The 19,811-nt window shown below is 41.6% G+C and overlaps 2 protein-coding genes across 2 annotated transcripts in view; both read right to left on the minus strand.

Annotated features, from left to right (window-relative positions):
- GPR176 (G protein-coupled receptor 176) overlaps positions 1 to 19,811 on the minus strand; it is a 129,427-nt gene that overhangs the window by 68,292 nt on the left and 41,324 nt on the right. The gene's annotated exons all lie outside the window — the stretch shown is intronic.
- Positions 5,408 to 7,938, minus strand: LOC101425106 (putative monooxygenase p33MONOX). The gene has a single exon (XM_023585449.3). The coding sequence runs from the start codon at positions 7,553 to 7,555 to the stop codon at positions 6,638 to 6,640; it is 918 nt and encodes a 305-aa protein (XP_023441217.1). The 5' UTR covers positions 7,556 to 7,938; the 3' UTR covers positions 5,408 to 6,637.

Raw genomic sequence — 19,811 nt, forward strand, 5'->3', positions numbered from 1 at the left:
GAATGGACACAGAGAACAGGCAACGGGAGGAGGAGGGGGCAATAAATAAATAAATCTTTAAAAAGAAATGATCAAAGATGTTAAAGAAGGAATAAAACCATAAAGTAGAGAAGGACACTGAAAAGGCACATTTGAAAAAAAATTTGAAAATACATTTTCATATAGTATATATTTATGTAATATATATATTTATATTTTATATACTCTCAATGGATATATCACAAGGCAGATTAGGCATGACTGAAGAGATAATTAATAAATTAGGAGAAAGGTCTAAGAAAATAAGCCAGGATAGAACACAGAAATTTAAGATGGAAAAGTACTTAAAAGACATAGAGAGTGGGAAGCAGATGTGGCTCATCTGATAGAGCATCCGCCTTCCATATAGGAGGTCCAGGTTTCGAACCCAGGTCCTCCTGACCCGTGTGGTGAGCTGGCCCATTTGCAGTGCTGCACACACAAGGAGTGCCACACCACGCAGGGGTGTCCCCCACATAGGGGAGCCCCATGCACAAGGAGTGTGTCCCACAAGGAGAGCTGCCTCCACACAAAAAAAGTGCAACCTGCCCAGAATGGCACCACACACACGAAGAGCTGACGCAGCAAGATGATGCAACAAAAAGAGACACAGATTCCCAGTGCTGTTGAGAAAGCAAGTGGACACAGAAGAACACACAGTGAATGGATACAGAGCAGACAACTGGGGGGGACAGGGAGAAATAAATTTTTAAAAAATTTTTAATTAAAAAAAAGGCATGGAAAGGGAATCAATTTGGCTCAGTGGTTGAGCACTAGCCTCCTACATATGAGGTCCCAAGTTCAATCTCTGGTACCTCAAAAAAACAAACAAAAAAAAGACATGGAGAGTAGAATGAGAAGGTCTAATAGGAGTTCCTAGATGTATTAGTCAGCCAAAGGGGTGCTGATACAAAATACCAGAAATTGGTTGGTTTTTATAAAGGGTATTTATTTGGGGTAGGAGCTTACAGATACCAGGCCATAAAGCATAAGTCTATTTTCACGTGATGGAGCAAGACGGCTGCCAATGGCTGCAAGGGTTCAGGTTTCCTGGTTCCTCTCTTCCCGGGGCTCCAGCTTAAGCATCAAACTCTAACATCAAACTCCAACAAAACTCCAACACCAAAAACACTTAACTCTGGGAAGCAGCTGTGGCTCAATCAGTTGGGTTCCTGTCTACCATATGGGAGGCTCTGGGTTCATTTCCCAGGGCCTCCTTGTGAAGGCAATGCTGCCCCATGCACCACGTAGAGCTGACTGCCCTGTGCCATGGAGAGCTGGTGCAGCAAGATGACACAACAAAAAGGAGACAAGCAGATACAGAAAAACGAGCAGCAAATGGACACAGAGAAGAGAGGGCAAAAGAAAAGGAACAGGCAGCAACGGGAGGGAATAAATAAATAAATCTTTAAAAAGAAAAAAAAAAAACCTTAACTCTGTCCTTTGCCGTGCCTTTTATCTGTGAGTCCCCAGCCACCAAAGGGTGGGGACTCAATGCCCTACTGGCACAAGAGGTTTACATAATTACTTAATCAAGTAAACCTATGAATCGAATATGAATCTAATATGCCCAGAGGAAAAGATCAGTTTACAAACATAATCCAATATTTCTTTTTGGAATTCATCAATAATATCAAACTGCTATACTAGAATAAAGAAGAAAAAGAACAGATGGGGCAATGTTCATGGAGAAAATGGGAAAAAAAATTCTGGAACTGAAGGCATGAACCCTCACCTTGATCACTCAAGTCAGATCACTATCAAGATAAACAAATCTAACCCTATCCCTGGGCCCAGTATTGTGAAAATAAAAACACCAAAGAAATACCCTTAAAGAGAGCCAGAGACAACAAAACAGGTAATAACAGCAGAATGACAATTAGGTCACAGACATTAATAAAAATAGAAGTCGGAAGATGATAGAATAATATATACAAGGTATTGGGAAAAAATCATTCTCAAACTAGAATTCTGTAACCTGTTAACTATCCTTCAAAACTGAGGGTAAAAACTATACTTTCAGACAAAAGAAATAGTTTAACTACTTTTAGACCACCACTGGTAGAAGCACTGAAGAAGTTACTTCAGCAAGAAAAAAAAAAAAAAAAGGAAGACCGGAGAAAGTGACTAGAATTCAAAAATCTAAGGTCCTTGAGCTGCTGGAGGTGGGGCAGAGATAAAGATTTTATTAACTTTGTACTTTGTCAAGTAAATTATGCAGGTTAAAATTGAAGGCATACTACTGAAAGATAAGATGTCAAATATAAATCTTCTAAATCTATAGAAGTAAAAAAGAAAAAAAAAAAAAAGGAATGAAGAAAACTTGATCTGACCTAAAAGAGTGAACTAAGAATAGACAGTTACCTTAGACAAGCTTCTTAGTCTCCCTAGGACTCAGTTTTTTCACTTCTAAAATGGGATAAAACTATCTGCACTGCAAAAGATAAATCAGTTTGAGAAGCAGACATATGTAAAGTACTTAGCATAGTCTTGACTCTTTGTAGCTATTCATTAAATAGTGGCCCTTATTTGTAGAGAAAGTCAATTTTCAATACTAACAAGCCATCATCATTTCAGTTAATTACGAGATAATTAAAATATGCCACCCAGTCACTTTTTAAAAGTTCTCGGATCTTAAACTTCAAAGTAAGTGATGCTCCACTAAAAATGACACTACATTAAAAAAAATTAAAAACCACCTCACCCAGTGATAAGTATGAATGAATGAACAATGAAGTGAATACCTATTTTTCATAGTGGAGGAGAGGATGAGCAATAAAAAGAGCAGAGACAGAGGATTTTACAATAAAAACTTCAAGTTCTGGTAAAGGCAGGGGGGTTCAGGCTGATGAGCTTCAGGCTGTCCTTGGCTAAGAAACAGTTTCTCCAGCTTTGCCAAGACTGGGGGGAACACAGGCCCAGTTTCCTCCGCTTCCAAAGCACTTCAAGGGCTCCTCCCTTTATGCATTCCCTGTGTCTCCTGCTAAGGAGAACAGAAGCAAGGGTGACTGCTCCAGGCTCTAGAGGAGAAATTGAGACAAAAAAGTATCTAAATAGCCAGCTTGAACTGCATTCAGGGTAAATGGCTAATGTTCCCAATTCAGTGCTTTTTCCTCCAGATTCCCTCCTCTGTTATCTGAATTTTGGAATATCTGTCCAGAAAGTAATTTTGTTTACAAATCCCAACAGCTATCAAATACTGCCTTAGGATGTCGAACCCACCCCTCATTACCTCCTGTAGTTGGCTAAATCAGGGCAATTTTAAAAAAGAGAGAGAGAAAGCAAGAGAACCTGCACTTGCATGGACAAGAGAAGTCAGTTTAGGCCTACTTTACTACAGGGATTTTAGGATGATATTCCTCTGAAGGAAGTTTTAGTTGCAGTACAACACAGCTCAACCTGGATCAAAAGGAGCCTGGGCTGCCAGCATGAAAAAAAAAAAAGTGTAGCCAGCCCAGGAGTGGCACCGCACACACGGAGAGCTGATGCAGCAAGATGACACAACAAAAAAAGAGACACATATTCCGGGTGCCACTGACAAGAATACAAGCGGACACAGAAGAACACACAGTGAATGGACACAGAAAGCAGACAAATGGGGGGGTGGGGAGGGCGGAAAGGGGAGAGAAATAAATTTTAAAATATATGTCTTTAAAAAAAAAAGAGCTTGGCTGACTTTGTGAGGCTTTTCTGTATTTATAATGTTTTACAACTTTCCCAATGCTAAAGTCCTACCTGAAAATGAGACATAAATTCTATTCTTAATTATTACTGTACTGGGCATCTTGGAATAACCCAGTAACCAGCTCCATTTAGAAAGCAGGAGCAAGGTGGAAAGGCTAAAGGAAGTAGCAGTGATTACCCAGAAGAAGAAAAGCTCTCCAAGGGGGGAATTTTGACATAGTTCTGATAACAAGCATTTTTTTTCCATTGTGGCCCCAAAAAATCCCTAAAATATCCCAAGAATTCGAATGCTTCAGCAGACAGTAACTGAATGAAGTCAGAAAACTCTAGATGGAAAGCCACCAAATACCCTACTAATCTAAAAAGAAAGAAAATCCACATAATCAAGACAGCTAGCAGAATTGATCAACCATTGGCAGAAAATATTTTCAGGAACTATATAGTATAGAGTTACTTTAATTATTGTACAAAGAATATTTAAAATAATTTAATCATAAAATTGTATTTTTATGTCTACATGACTAAGAAACTGTACATTTAACAAAGCTTTGCAAAAGTCATCTCTTTTTAAAAAAAAGATTTGTGACAATCCCCATTTAACGTTTTGCACCCTGTGTGAGATAAAAGGTGCACCCAGCAGGAAATCTGACATCAATTCAATCAAAGAGACATCAGTTAGCTGTCAACTGGAGAGCTTCTAGTATTTCAATTCAGAAATTTCTAAAAAAAAAAAAAAAAGTTACAGATGTGCTTTCCAAAGAAAGTGGTAACTGCAAATCAAACCTTTCAAAGAAAACTAGATTCAATTTTGAACTATGAGTCCTAATCACTTACCTTTTAACAAGATGAAGTACTCAAGTACCAGAGCTGGGGCCCTCAGTTGTCCTCCCTCTGGTAATTGTTTAGGACCCTTTTCTCTTTTTCAGGCCCTTTAGAAACTGCCACTCCAGTGACGGTATGATTGACTGCTAACCAACTTGCCTTAGTCCCCATTTCTGGCCCTGCCACTGCCCACGGTATGAAAGGTGTGACTCTCAGTGTTGGGATTGTCCTTGTCATCTGTGTTCATCCATTGTTCCTCTTAGCTCTTTTGTTAACTCAAACCTGCCTTAGAAGTATAGTGCTTAACCCTCCCCGCTTCAAACACACACATGCACACACATGGAAACTGGAATTAAGTCTATTTCCATAGTGTGTGAATTTTAACGTTCACGAGCACAATCGAAAACCAAAGATTAAAACACAGAAATTGTTCATTTTGTTAAAAATATACAAAGTTTTTCCTAAGGGCATAAAAGGTAAGAACTTTTGATGGTAACCTCCTACCTGAGGAAATATGTGATGATGTTTTTCCTGTTAGGAAAAAAACAGGCTGGCTGATGAAATTACTGGAATGTGAGATGGTTCATGTAAATGAAAACTGCAGAAGTGAAAATCACACAGATTCTAAGAATCCTTTCCAAAAGACAATACATCACTACAATTAGTTGCAGGTCGTATATTTGCAACAATTCTATAAATAACCCATACTGGAGGACCAGATGGGTTAACTATTTTGGTGAAAGTATTCGTGTTTATTTATGTTTATTCAGTACAAATGAAGACACAATCATTTTCTGATCACCAAACTGGAGAGCTGACAAGTTTTGCCATAAGATTTCTTATAAGATTTGAATAAGATTTCTTTTTTTTTTTTTTTTTGAGAAAGTAGTAAGAATTTTTATTGTCAAGACAAGAGAAACAAGCATAACAGAAGACACAAATAAATTAATTGTTCTGATCATCCTAGACTCCAGGATCCCTCTATGGAAAGGTCAGTGCTCCTTATGTAGATCATATAATATCCAAAACATAAAACAGCAGGTATTTTGAGACAGGGCTCAAGACAATGACTGAACATGTAACAGTGAGAAGAAATAAAAAGGCAGTTCCCTCTTTCCTCTCTTCAGTAAGGTATATATGGGTATAAAGGTAAGAGATTCATTTTGGGGGGAAAATGCTTTCATACAGAAATCTTAATTTCCTCCACCACCCAGGAAAAATGGTTTCAGGTCTTGGGCTAAACAAAGAAATCAAAATAGGGTAACAACAGTTTCACACAAACCTCAAGACTACAATCTAACTGTGGTTACCATCTTCTTGACTTTAAAAAAGTTTAAACATCCATTATCTATCGCAAGCCTCAGGAAGTTTTCAACCAAATTGGAATTAAATTAAAATTAATCTCACTTTAAAGTGCAAGAAAGGATATGCAAGACCTAGTGTTTGCTCTGTCACACATCAAAAGGAAACATCCCTCCAACAGCACCCACCCAAGAGGTACTGTGTGTGAAGCACTGGCTACAGGAGGCAGTGATCGCTTAGGTCTCCCAAAAAGGCTGAGTCCAGTTTCAACAGTAGGAAGAGAGGTCCCTACCAAGACTGACTTGTATCTGTACCAATAGCTCAAACAGATCTGAGGTTCCCTCTCACCAGCGATGCCAGACCACAGTTAGCAGCAGTGTCAGGAGGCCCAGGGCTGTTTACGTAGCCAGTAAACACCACTACTCCACGATCTGTCAATGCTCACGCTGCCAGTGGTAAAGGAATCAAGTAGAAACCTGGGTTTTGCAACATCACAAACATTATTTACCTAGTAAGCAATAATTAAAGTTCTTGTCTAGAGTACATGATATAAAAATAGGTGACGGGAGCCCTGATACACTACTGCTTAGATCAGTGAGTCTAACTTTGAACTAAAGTAGTACAAAATGGCTTCCTCCACACAAAAAAGACAAGCTATGCACTAATATTTCTCAAAAACCAACTGTGTCTCCAGCTCTAGCGTCAGTTTAGCAGGTTTTTAAAAAATACACCTTTCCTATGTCAGAGCCAAAGTAATATGGGAGTGGGGCGCAAGATGCCCTTTATCAGAGTCCCTGGAATAGAAAGCATTCTAGAACCCAGTGGGTGTGAGCACATTCAAGTCACGGTGTTTGAGATTATGGGTCCGTGCCGACAGCTTCTTCCCTTCCATCGCTGGCACATCCATCTTGGGTGGCTTGAAGACTGCTGGGTCCTCTGCCATGCGGGTGGCCTGGACGCGGATCAGTTCCACTGGAGAGGGCTTCTGTGCTCCTCTGTAGACCTGGGTGGCAAAGCTGCCCGAATCAGATTTCTGGAGGGATCTTTGGCCAAAAAGGCTCCATTTTTCTGATGAGTTTCTGTCCTTATCCCCACTTCTGGAATCCATGATGCTAGAATTTGGGCCAGGTAAAGCTGTAGAAGAACCAGAAGTGAACCAGCCTCTGGCTTTCTGCTTAGGGGAAGAGTGGGGAGTGCTGCTTGGAGTAGACTGGGCCGATGCAGGCTGCTTTTTTTCTTTAATTATCTCTCCGCTCTGAAGTTTTAGTTTGTGGAGAGCTTCTGCCATGCGAAGGTACTTGGTGTCCTCGGTGGTAAGGCCCTTGTGGGGTGTGTAGCCAGCATCTCTCAGCCCTGCCTGTTGCTCAAAACCCTGAATGCTCTCCTGGGTCTGTTTTGTGATCAGAGAACTCATGATGACATGGGTAGCTTTAGCTTTCACCACTGGGACCTTGTCCACACTGTCAGTGGCCGGTGATGGGGTCACAGCAGGGGAAGATGCACTGGCCTCTCCTTCCTCTACCTTGGCGAGGTGCTGATACTTGCGCTCTGGAATCACGGGCTTCCAGGGGATGCTGCCCATGTCTGATGGAGGAGGAGTCATGGGCGTAGGGTCCTCGAGGGCATCATCATAGCTGAATGCCCGGCGGTACATCCCGATGGGCAGGGACATCTTGCCCAGAGGCCCACTAGGCTCAAGAGCAGGTACTTCGGGATGTCTCGAAGCCATTGAAAGACTGGGATCCAGGTGCTTTTTCTAGATAGAATTCCAGAGCTGAGTCCCTGCCACCACAGTGAAATGATGTGACGATTATGCTGACACACAGATATTAATGAGGAACATTGTCCAGCTGCAGCAAATTAGCAAAGCTTCCCAGGAAGAGTCCATCCAGAGGTTCTGTTCCTCCGCGCCACGGGGCTGCCTGCGGCCCGAGCTCCGGCACTAACGAGGTTTCGAGGACCCACATCTCTCTAGACGCTGTGGCGCAGTACGGACCCAAGCCATGTTGTGCGAGGTCTTGTGCTGGCGGCGACACGGAAAGTCTCCGGTATGTTCCCGACAGCACAGGCAGTGAGGGTAGGCCTGCGGCCTTCGGGATGAATAAGATTTCTTGTAGCAACATCTGCTCTTAGAAGGATATGAATAAAGTTGAAAATGCTGCCATTGTTTGTTGAAATATTTTAAGTTCCTGTAAAGATTTGAACAAAAACTTGAGCAAATGAAAAGACATTGCTGGCTCTTATCTAGGGCTATTCAACATCATAACACCATCATTTCTCCCAAGTTAAAATTTAAATTTAATGTGAATCCAATAATAGAACCAGTAAATTTATTTGATTCTGGAAATAGACAAGTTGATTTTGAAGTTCATATGAAAAAAATGAACAATCCTTAATAATTAGGAAACCTGAAAAAGAAGAGTAAAGTGAGAATAGTCCTATGGTTATGAAAACATCCTGTAAAGCTTCTTTGATTAAAGCAGGGGGACGGAGCATGAATAGAATAACAATGGAACAGAATAGAAAATCAAAAAACAGACCAAGTACATTTGGGAATTTAAAATATGATAAAGATGGCATCTCAATTCACTGAGCAACAGAAGGAGTTTTCAATAATGGAGTTGGGACACTGGATAACATTTGGAAAAGATAATAGTTCCATACTTCACACCATACACTAGAATAAATTCTAAATCGATCAGAGATTTAAATGTTAAAAAACGAAAGTATACAAGTACTCGAAGAAAAAATGGAGAGTTATTTTATAATCTAGGCACAGGAAAACTTTTCTATAATTCAAAATCCAGAAGCAATTAAAGATAAAATTGATAAGTTTGAATATAAAAATTTAAAAATGTATATTTATGGCAAAAGAAAAATCTTAAGTAAAGTTAAAAGATTAGTGACAGAAAATATCTGCAATTTGTTTCAAAAAGGACTGAACTCCCCAATGAATAAAGAGATCCTAAAATCTGATAAGAATATCTCAATAAAACTGCTGAATAAATAAATAACTGGGCAAGACTAACCAGAAATAGAAGCTATGTACATCAGGGGAAACAGAGAGATTGAAAGGTAAAGAATTTTCTTGTCTACTTTTTTGTTTTTTGTTTATTATTTTTGAAATAATAAAAATGCTCTAATAATGATTGAAGTGATGAATGCACAACTATGTGATTATACCAAATACCATTGATTGTACACTTTGGATGAATTATATGCTTTATTAAATATGTACCAAGAAAATGGATTTGTTAAAAAAAAAAAATAGAAAAATATACAGAAGAAGGAGGAGGAGGGGGAGGAGGAGGAGAAGAGTTCAAAGAAAAAGAAAGGCAAATGGCCCTTTTAAATATGGGGGGAAATGCTCAATCTCATAGAAAGAGAAAAGCAAATTATAACTACATTTGGGGAAGCGGACTTGGCCCAGTGGTTAGGGTGTCCATCTACCACATGGGAGGTCCGCGGTTCAAACCCCAGGCCTCCTTGACCCGTGTGGAGCTGGCCCATGCGCAGTGCTGATGTGCGCAAGGAGTGCTGTGCCACGCAGGGGTGTCCCCCGCATAGGGGAGCCCCACGCACAAGGAGTACACCCAGTAAGGAGAGCCGCCCGGTGCGAAAAAAAGTGCAGCCTGCCTAAGAATGGTGCCGCCCACACGGAGAGATGACACAACAAGATGACGGGACAAAAAGAAACACAGATTCCCATGCTACTGACGACAACAGAAGCGGACAAAGAAGATGCAGCAAATACACACAAGAACAGACAACCGGGGTGGGGGAGGAAGGGAGAGAAATAAATAAATAAATCTTAAAAAAAAAACTACATTTGGATGCCATCTCTCATCTATCATATTGACAACACATTGTTTGGGCAAGGCTGTGGAGAAACAGATACATTTCTACATTGTTGGTGGGAAATACAAAATGTCTTAACCTCTATGGAAGAATATCTATAAAAAATTTACATATGTCCTAGCAATCCCACTTTTATGATCCATCCTGAAGACAGAACATCCACAAAATACCAAAACAAAAACAAACAAAAAAGCAAAACAGCGGCTGGTGAAATTCTGAGGTGAAGAGAGAAAAGACAGAACTGATTTACAGGTGCTCATGCCAGCTGACCCCAATCAGTCCCATAAACATGCAGGCTAGATATCTAGACAGGTAGACCTACCTACCAGTTTGCTGTAGTGCTAAAAGGTGCAAGGGGACCACAGAAAAAGGGCATCAGGCTCAAGTGGGGGTTTGAGTGCTCAATTTTGAGGACAGAATGAGTTAAAGAAAGATAGGGAGAGGCGACAGCATGGGGCAGGAGTCCTGGAAAGCATGGCCAGTCAACCAAGAGCTGGTCCCCAGGGCAGGCCAAGGAGTTCGAACACAACCCTGGAGGCTAAAGGAGCCCACTGAAGGGTGATAAGCAGCTGAGTGCAATAATCAGCTGTGGGTTTTGGTGGGGGTGGGGTGGGTGTTGTTTTTTAAAGATTTATTTTATTTTATTTTATCTCCCCTTCACCCCCTCCCCGCATTGTTTGTGCTCACTGTCTGCTGTGTCCATTCACCGTGTGCTCTCTGTGTCTGCTTGTCTTCTCTTTTGGGGGCACTGGAAGTCGAACCCAGGACCTCCCATGTGGGAAAATGGCACTCAATTGCTTGAGCCACCTCCGCTCCCTACTTTGTTGTCTCTCTCTTGGTGTTTCTTCATTGTATCTCCTTGTTGTGTCATCTTGTTTCATCAGCTTGCTGCTTCAGCCAGTCATGTAAGCTTGCTGTCTTGCTCATCTTCTCTAGGAGGCACCAGAAACCGAACCCAGGACCTCCCATGTGGTGGGCGGGAGCTCAATCATTTGAGCCATATCCACTTCCTAGGTGTGAATTTTAGAGTGGTTGGAGGGGAGTGAGAGGGAGACTCAGAAACATAGCAGCCCTTCATTGGGGATGACTAAGGCAGGGGCAAGAGAAGAGATTCTCAAGCAGGGGTTCTTTACAAGGGGTTCATGAGCTTGAACTGAAATTCAAAAAAACATTATTCTTGTGGAGACATGTTGGTACAGATGTGATACATTTATTAAATAATACACAGTATAGTGTGGATTTAGTAATGGGTCTGTGGTTTTCACTTGACTGGCAAAGGGGTCCATGGAACAAAACCGGTTAAGAACTTCTGTTCTAGAGTATTTATGAGGTTGAATTGACAGGAAGAAAAAGATTCACAGTGAAAAAGGCTGAGGACCCTGGAGGATCTATGCCTCTGCCATCAAATACCATCTATAATGAGTGATGAGAACTGTGGCAACTTTACTCAAGGATTTTGGAATAAGAGACAGTCTGGGTGCCTGGGGAGCAGGAAGGGAAGGCAAGATTTTGTATGACGTTTAAGTTTCTTCCAGTCATAAGATTAACTGGATTCTAGCTATTTTCTCAGATTGACCCAACCAAAACTTAGGTCATGATGCCACCCTACTGAGTTGACAAATTATATCTCACTGAAGAAGCCAGCTGGAGCTGTGGAGACATTCCACCATCCACTGGAGACCAAGAAGAGAGAAGGGCACCAGAAATCAATGGATGAGGTTTACAGTGGCCTGAGGAGAAAGCTGAATCCAGCAGAAATTACACTTGGGATAATGAGCAGCTGCCCACCAATTGATTTCTTCAGCCTCTCAGAGTCTTTAGCACGTTTTTGACACAATTTGCTCTTTAGGGGCAACGTGATCAGTGAGGCCACAGAACATAGGATGTAGCAGGTTTTTCTCACAAACCAGCCTGAAAACAAACAGGCACCCAATGTCAACAGTGGGTACAGGGGAGCTTTTTAAAATTGAAAGCAATGAGGAAGGTGGAGTCATAGGATTCTAGTATAGCATACAAATGAGCTAGGAAATAGGAATTTACAACTTGGATACTTCTTCACTGGAGCTGGCACACAGCTACATCTTATCTAGGGCACTGAAGGAGGTCACTGAAAGTCAGAATAACACTTTATGCACACAGTTTTTAAAATTACTTTTCTAAAAGCCTGCTGCGATTCTTTATTGGGTTTTTCTAGAACCCAAGACAGAGGCTTTATTTAAGACGTGTCCCTAATTGTGCTTGCATAAGCCCATTAACCCAGTGGTTCCAATTAAATGTGGGGCTACAGCAAAATTCAGTTTCTGGTCAGCTTGACAGTCCTCCACATAGCAAGGTTTTGCCTGGACAATGTTTATGCCCACAAGAAGGGGCAAGGAGAGCTGGGCCAGGGTCTCTGCCTCTTAAGATACTTGACCTTCACTAAGTGACTTGTCTTGATCAAGGTAATGGGTTTAGCCCTGCACCTGAATGAAGTGATCCCCAGTTGGTACCTTTGCCTTATAGAACATTTTCTGAGACATCTAAGATTCCAAAAACATTGCACATATGCTCTCCTCTTCATTCTGTTCAAGTGGTAGCACAGACCTTACCCCACACATCTATTTATTTTTACCATTAAAAACAGGCAGGAACCCTTTTGGGAGCTTTTCATTTTGCAGTTTTAGAGCCCATAATTTTACTTTTACGAGGACCGTATCATCCGTATTTTGAAAAATACTCATATTTGGAGAAATAAAAAATACTCTGTACCTTTTTCTCCCTAAAAATGTTTAAAGGGTAATGGATATTCTTAGATCTAGAAGCCCACACAACTCAGCTGTTGAAGCCATGATGGCGGCAGCAGTTCATGTGACATTCCTGCCAGGCTATGGGGAAGAAAAACCTGTCACGACATCAACCTCTGGCAGTTCCCTTGGCTCCTCGAGCTCCAGCCTTGAGCCATCAATCCTCCCAAGGAGAAGCCACGTGACACAAGCTGTTTATGGATCAAGTCAGCAGAGCCAAATTGTTCTTCTTGATCTCTTCTTTCTTCTCTGTCCTCCCCTCACCTTCATTTCATCCATCCTTTTTTCCCCCTTCTATCCCCTTCCTTCTTTTAGTACTCTTTTTGATTATCATGAGCAACTCTTGTGGAAAGGCCTACTACCTCCCTGCAATAGCATAATATTAATCCTTTACCCCAAGCACATTTGATTCTTGCAGATATTCCCCATCTAGCTTCTCTTCTTCTTTTTGGAGTTTCAAACTTCCAAATAGTCTCAGTGCATTAAAATAAATAAATAAATAAATAAATAAATAAATAAATAAATACACACACACACACACACACACACACACACACTCTCTCCTTAGATGTGGTAGCAAATAGGTGGGGTGATGAAGTCCCATCACTGTACCCAGAGTTATTTACAGCTATTACGGGTATATAACTTTTCCATGACTATTATAACAAATTAGCAGACATATTGGTATAAAACAACAAGGATTTATTCTCTTACTATCTGGAGTCCAGAAATACAAATTCAGTTTCTCTGAGCTAAAGTCAAGGTATCAATAGGGCTGGTTCTTTAACAGCTCTAGGGGAGACTCTGTTTCCATGCCTTTTCTAGCTACTGGAAACTGTCTGCATTTCTTGGCCTATAACCCCTTCTTTGCATCATTCCAGATTCTTGCTTCCATTGTCACAATTCCGCCTCCTGCTGTCAAATCTCCCTCTGCCTCCTCATATAAGGTCACTTACGATTACATTTAGGGTCCACCCAGATAATCCAGGATAATCTTCCCATCTCAAAAACTTTCATTTAATCTTAACTGCAAAAATTCCTTTTGCCATATGAGGTGGCATTCATCAGTTCCAGGAATAAGGATGTGAAACACTGGGGGCCATTATTTAGCCTATGAGATGGGCTAAAAGAATTCTATCAATTTCCTTTCCATTCAACAGAGCTAGGGAAAAAGAGTAACATCATTTCATGGATAACCACAAATTAGTTCTTTGTTTCCCAAGGCTGCTGTAACAAAGACCCACAAACTGGAAGGCTGAAAACAAAAGAAATGTATTCTCTCAAAGTCTTGGAGGCTAAAAGTCCAAAATCAAGGTGTCAGCAGGGTCAGGCTCCCTCTGAAACCTGTAGAGGAGAATCTCCCTCGCCTCTTCCTAGCTTCTGGTAGCCTGCCAACAATCCTTCTCATTGCTCTGCTAACAGCGGCAGCACTTCAATCATTGTATGGCGTTCTCCCTCTGTGTGTCCCAATTTCCCTCTTCTTACCAAAGATGGCCTCATCTTAACTAATCGCATCTTCAAAGACCTGTTTGCAAAGAAGGTCACATTCACAGGACCGGGGATGAGGACTTGAACAAATCTTTTGGGGAGACACAATTCAACCCACAACACACTCTTATTAAAACAAAATAGCAAATTTTGATAATTTGTTGATATATTATTTGTGACATTTCATAACTTTTCTCAACCTATCACTATGTCATACCACCAAAACTAAAAAAATTGAGAATTGGTATGGTGGGCAGAACTCTAAAATGGCCCCCAAGCTTGCCCACCCCTAGTGTACACACCCTATGTAATCCCCTTCCCTTGAGTGCTGGTGAGACCTGTGAATATAATGGGATAGTCATGCCCTTGACAGCATTGCCTAATATATGAGTCCTTCATAGCAGATTGGCTTGAGATTCTCCTCCTGCCTTTGAAGAAGATGCCATGTTACATAAGGGTCATGTCACTAGGACCAAAGAGAGCCATCTAGGAGCTGAGGATGAATCCTAGCTGCTAGCCAGAAAGAAAGGGGGACCCCAGTCCCACAACTACAAGGAAATGAACTTCTCCAACAATCTGAATGAGCTTGAAAGAGGACTCCAAAACTCAGATGAAGTCACAGCCCCAGATGTCATCTTGATTCAGCCCAGTAAAACTGAGCAGAGGATCCTGACTCCTGACCTGTGGTGTGGCAATTTGATATTATTTACAAATTCCAAAAAAAGATATTGATCATGTTTGTAAATTGGTCTGTTCCTCTGGGCATGATACACTTCGATTGATTTAAATTCAAGGGCATTATATTTACTTGATTAAATCAAGATTAGGGCTTGATTCCACCATATCATTAGGGTATGCAGGGTTGAGTTCCTACCCCCTTTGTGGGCTATATAAAGAGATACTCAATCAAGGAGACATGGAAGCAGATACTCGAGAAAAGAGAGAGAGCTCCTTAGACATGGAAGAGGATCCTGTGACCCCGGAAAGGGTGATGAGTCATTTGCCTGATAGTTTACAGCTGACCTTATGAAGAGACCAGAACAGCTGAGCCCAGAGAGAAACAAGCCCCAGAGGAAGACAGATGAAAATATGCCAGCCTACAGCTGAGATAGGAAGAAACTGGGACCACAGAGCCTTAGGATGAAAGAGGAAGGCTGAACCCTCACATACATTGCCTGCCATCTTGCCTCAGCACATGCCTGCAGACTTTGGGTGAGAAGTAACTCTTATGGTACCCTGAGTTGACTCTCTAGGGCCTTGTAACCGTAAGCTCCTACCCCAAATGAATACCTTTCATAGGGAAGCGGATGTGGCTCAATTGATAGAGCATCCGCCTGCCATATGGGAGGGCCCAGGGTTCAATCCTGAGGCCTCCTGACCCATGTAGTAAGCTGGGCCACACATAATGCTGCCATGCACAAGGAGTGCCATGCCACACAGGGGTGATCCCACATAGGGATGCCCCACAAGGAGAGCTTCCCTGCGTGAAAAAAGCGCAGCCCTCCCAGGAGTGGCGCCGCACACACAGAGAGCTGACGCAGCAAGATGACGCAACAACAACAAAAAAAGAGATGCAATTTCCCAGTGCCTCCAGATAATGCAAGCAGACTCAGAAGAACACACAGCAAATGGACACAGAGAGCAGACAACAGGGGGGAAGGGGAGAGAAATAAATAAAATAAATCTTTAAAAAGAAAATAGATATTGGATTATGTTTGTAATCTGGTCTGCACCTGGGAGTGATAAAGTTATTATGATTAGGGCTTTTATTGAGCCACATCATTAGGGTGTTAAATCCCCACCCCTTGGTGGGTGGAGACTCAAAGATAAAAGGCATGGCAAAGGGCAGAGTTGAGGGTTTTTGATGTTGGAGTTTGATGCTAAAGCCTTAAGCTGGAGCCCCAGGAAGTAAGCTCACAGAGGAAAGCGAAGCCAGCCCCAGGAAGAGAGGAACCCTGAGGCCAGGATGAAGCAAGTTCTGGGAAGAAACCAGAGAGAAGCAAAGTCCTGGAAGGAAAGAACCCAGGAAGCCTGAACCCTCGAAGCTGTCGGCTGCCATCTTGCTCCAACACATGAAAATAGACCTTGGTGAGGGAAGTAACTTATGCTTTATGACCTGGTATCTGTATGCTCCTACCCCAAATAAATACCCTTTATAAAATCCAACCAATTTCTGGTATTTTGCATCAGCACCCCTTTGGCTGACTAATACAGAATTTGGTACCGAAGAGTGGGCAAGTGCTTTTGCCATTACCAAAATGCTGGAATGGTTTTATAAATGGGTAAGGGGTATTTTTTGGAGGAATTGTGAGGTGCTTGGAAGAAAAGACTTACAGTGCTTTGAAGAGACTGTTGATAGCAATACGGAGGCTAAAGAGACTTTTTATGATGCCTTAGAAGTAAGTGATGAAACTATTATTGGAAACTGGAGGAAAGGCAATCCATGTTTTAAAATTGCAGAAAACTTAGCAAGATTAACTCCTGGTGTTTTATGGAAGGCAGAAATTGAAAATGGTGAGCCTAGACATTTAGCTGAAGAACTTTCCAAAGTAAACTTGGAGAATGTGGCTTGACTTCTGCTTGCAGCTTATAGCAAAATACTAGAAGAGAGAGAGATGCTGAGAACTGAAGTGTTGGGTACAAAAAAAAACAGAAACTGATTTTGGAAATCAATCTCCCAGAAGAAAGCACCCCACTGGAGGACTTAATTAAACTTGGAACTTGTAAATCAAAATTGAAGATGCAGTTATCGTGGAAAGTCTTACTGTCTGATGGCTTGGACCCCTGCTTCTTGCATGCAAAACCCACAAGGTTTTTGAGACAACTGTATGAACAAAATCACTGTCAGCTTGGACTAAAAGGGACATGGAAAGGAGTGACTAAAGGGGAAACAACTTCAAGAAGAAAACCATGGAAGCTGAGATCTGGAATTAAAACATCACCTTGGGCCAACAGAGGAACCCCACCCATGCGTACAGAGAGCATGAGTTTGCCCCAGCAGTTGAAGAGAGTGGAGGTTCCTGCCTGATGTTCTGGGAGAGTTTTGCTGTATGAGGGTATAGGGAGGGTGGAGCACTTTTCCAGAGGATTAGTGCAGTTAAGGTCAGCACCCCACAGGTCTAAGATGGGTGGACCTGTCCCCCAAAGGCTAGGGAAGGCCAGGTAGTCAACTCATTGCTCTGAGAGGCTTGAGCCTGTATGCCAAAGGTTAGAGAAGGCCAAGTAGTTAACTCATTGAGAGGGTTGAGCCTGTATGCCAAAGATTAGGGGGAATGTTGTCTTCACATTACTGTACTAGGGGATTTAAGACTCTAAACCAAAGACTGGGTAAGGTATGGCAATCACCCCAACACTCTTGGAGGGAGAGTTGTGGCTTGGTTGACACCCTATGCTTGATGATGATGGAACCAAGAAAATGGTAGTTGGGCAAGCCTGTGGAAAGGGTGGGTTCCCATAAGACACCAAGGAGAAGAAACCATCCTCTTAAGGATGACTCTCAGACTGAAATCGAATGGAGGATGCGCTGCAGGTTTACTGAACCATAGAGGACCCATGACTTATGTTTCCCTCCCAATATCTCCTTATTTGTAATGAAAAGGTTTATTCGTTGTCTGTCCATTTGTGTATTGGAAACAGATAAATTGTTTAGTAAGTTTCTTTCCCAAGACAAACTGTATTTCTTTAAATTGATTATGATTGATTTAGTGCTTGCATTGTTACTGATTTAAGGTTTTTTTTAATATTGTAGTGTCTTTTGGGAATACAGAGGGTGGAGTGTAGCAGTTTGATATCATTATGAATTCCAAAAATAGATACTGGATTATGTTTGTAATCTGGTCTATACCTGGGCATGATCAAGTTATGATTAGGGCTTTGATTGGGCCACATCATTAGGGCAAGTGGTGGGGACTCGTAGATAAAAGGCATGGCAAAGGAGAGTTGAGTGTTTTTGATGTTGGAGTTTGATGCTAAAGCCTTAAGCTGGAGCCCCAGGAAGTAAGCTCACAGAAGAAAGAGAAGCCAGCCCCAGGAAGAGAGGAACCCTGAGGCCAGGATGAAGCAAGCCCTGGGAAGAAAGGAACCTTGAACCTAGAGAGAAGCAAGACTCCGGAAGGGAGGAACCCCAGAAGCCTGAACCGTTGCAGACATTAGCAGTCATCTTGCTCCAACATGTGAAAATCGACTTTGATGAGGGAAGTAACTTATGCTTTATGGCCTGGTATCTGTAAGCTCCTACCCCAAATAAATACTCTTATAAAAACAAACCAATTTCTGGTATTTTGCATCAGCACCCCTTTGGCTGACTAATACAACCCCTTTGGCTGAGTAATACACATGTAAACTCCAATAAATTTATATTTTTTTAACCACTGAGGTTGTGGTAATTCACTACTCTGTAATAGAAAACTACTGCAGTTGGCAAACGTGCACTTTGAACAGGGTTATAAGTTTGTCTATAGGCAAAAATGGAATTTGGAGGTCAAATGAACTATCTGAAATGATATGAAAAATATTAAGCATACATACACATGTGCAATTAACTAAGGAATGGGTCCATAAATTGTATCAGATTCTCAACAGACCAGGGGCTCACAGAAGATGAAGAATTCTCAATTAGAGGTCTAATAGAGCAGTTGAAAAACAATTTTTTGAGATGTTTCTTTTGAGGTTCCCATCTGGCATGAAAGTAAGAGTAGGGAGATTCTACAAAGAAAAACTAGAGACTAATAAACCATTCTTTGTTAATATTCTAACTCTTAGCACCCAGGGTAAGGTAGAAAGTAGAGAGATACAGGAATATATACAAAGTATTTCGGTAGAGAGAAATAACATAACACATCCCTTCCCTAATGCAAGTTTCATCGGCTTTAACAGTAGCAGTACCCAACAGCCAGTGCCCACCAAGTGCTAAAGTTATTTCCCTCAATTGTCCCCTTGACCTGATACCCCCTGCCCTAACAATCTACTGTGGTTCCTCACTGGTCTATGGATAAATGCTTCAAAACCCCTTTCCAACTTTCCCTGGATGGACTTGAAATACTCTCCTTTCATCTCAAGAGTACCTACACAAATTTTTCCCCCAGTCAGATGGCCAATGCTTGGTGAAGGGCCACCTTCTTATTTATGATTTCCTAGCAACCAAAAAAACTCAACCTGCCTGGGAATCTAATCTACTGTGCTTTGAATTCAAAGTACCTACATTCATCTAATGTTAATGCTGTGCTGTGTACTGATCCCTGCTGAGGGACCCAAAACGTAAAATGGAAAGATACTTAGAAATAATCCTGGAGTAGCACTGCAAACGAGACTGCTGTTAAATGGGTAAGGGCTAATGAAGCTATAATTATTTTATTCAATTCAGCATTTATTTCCTGAGCACTTGGAAATATGCAACCCACTGAGTTAGATTCTACAGAAGATACAAAATTCCTCAAACAAATTCCTTACATCACCAAGTTTAGAATGTGATGGTGGCAGAGGCATGAAATCAACTCAGTAAACTCTTATTTTAAGGCAGAAAGAAATAAGTTGCATAAAAGAGATGCATAGACTATTATGAGAGAAAGGAAGAAGGTATGAAGTCTGACTTGGTGGACCTTGATGAATGAGTAGATGAAGTCAGATGAGATGTTCCTTCCAAACTGAAGGAGCAATGTGGTCCAAAGGTAAAGAGAAAGCTAAAGGCGTGTGACGTGGGCAGGGATGGGAGGGCAGGAGAAGGGGGCAGCATCAGCTGACAACCTGGACATGATAGGAAATGAAGCTGGAAAGGTAGGCTTGGATCTAACTGTAAGAAGTCTCAACAGACAAACTTTATCCGATAGGTAATGAGATGCTGTGAAAGGTCTTTTATGG

This window comes from Dasypus novemcinctus, chromosome 3 (assembly GCF_030445035.2).
Source record: "Dasypus novemcinctus isolate mDasNov1 chromosome 3, mDasNov1.1.hap2, whole genome shotgun sequence".
Taxonomy (NCBI): domain Eukaryota; kingdom Metazoa; phylum Chordata; class Mammalia; order Cingulata; family Dasypodidae; genus Dasypus; species Dasypus novemcinctus.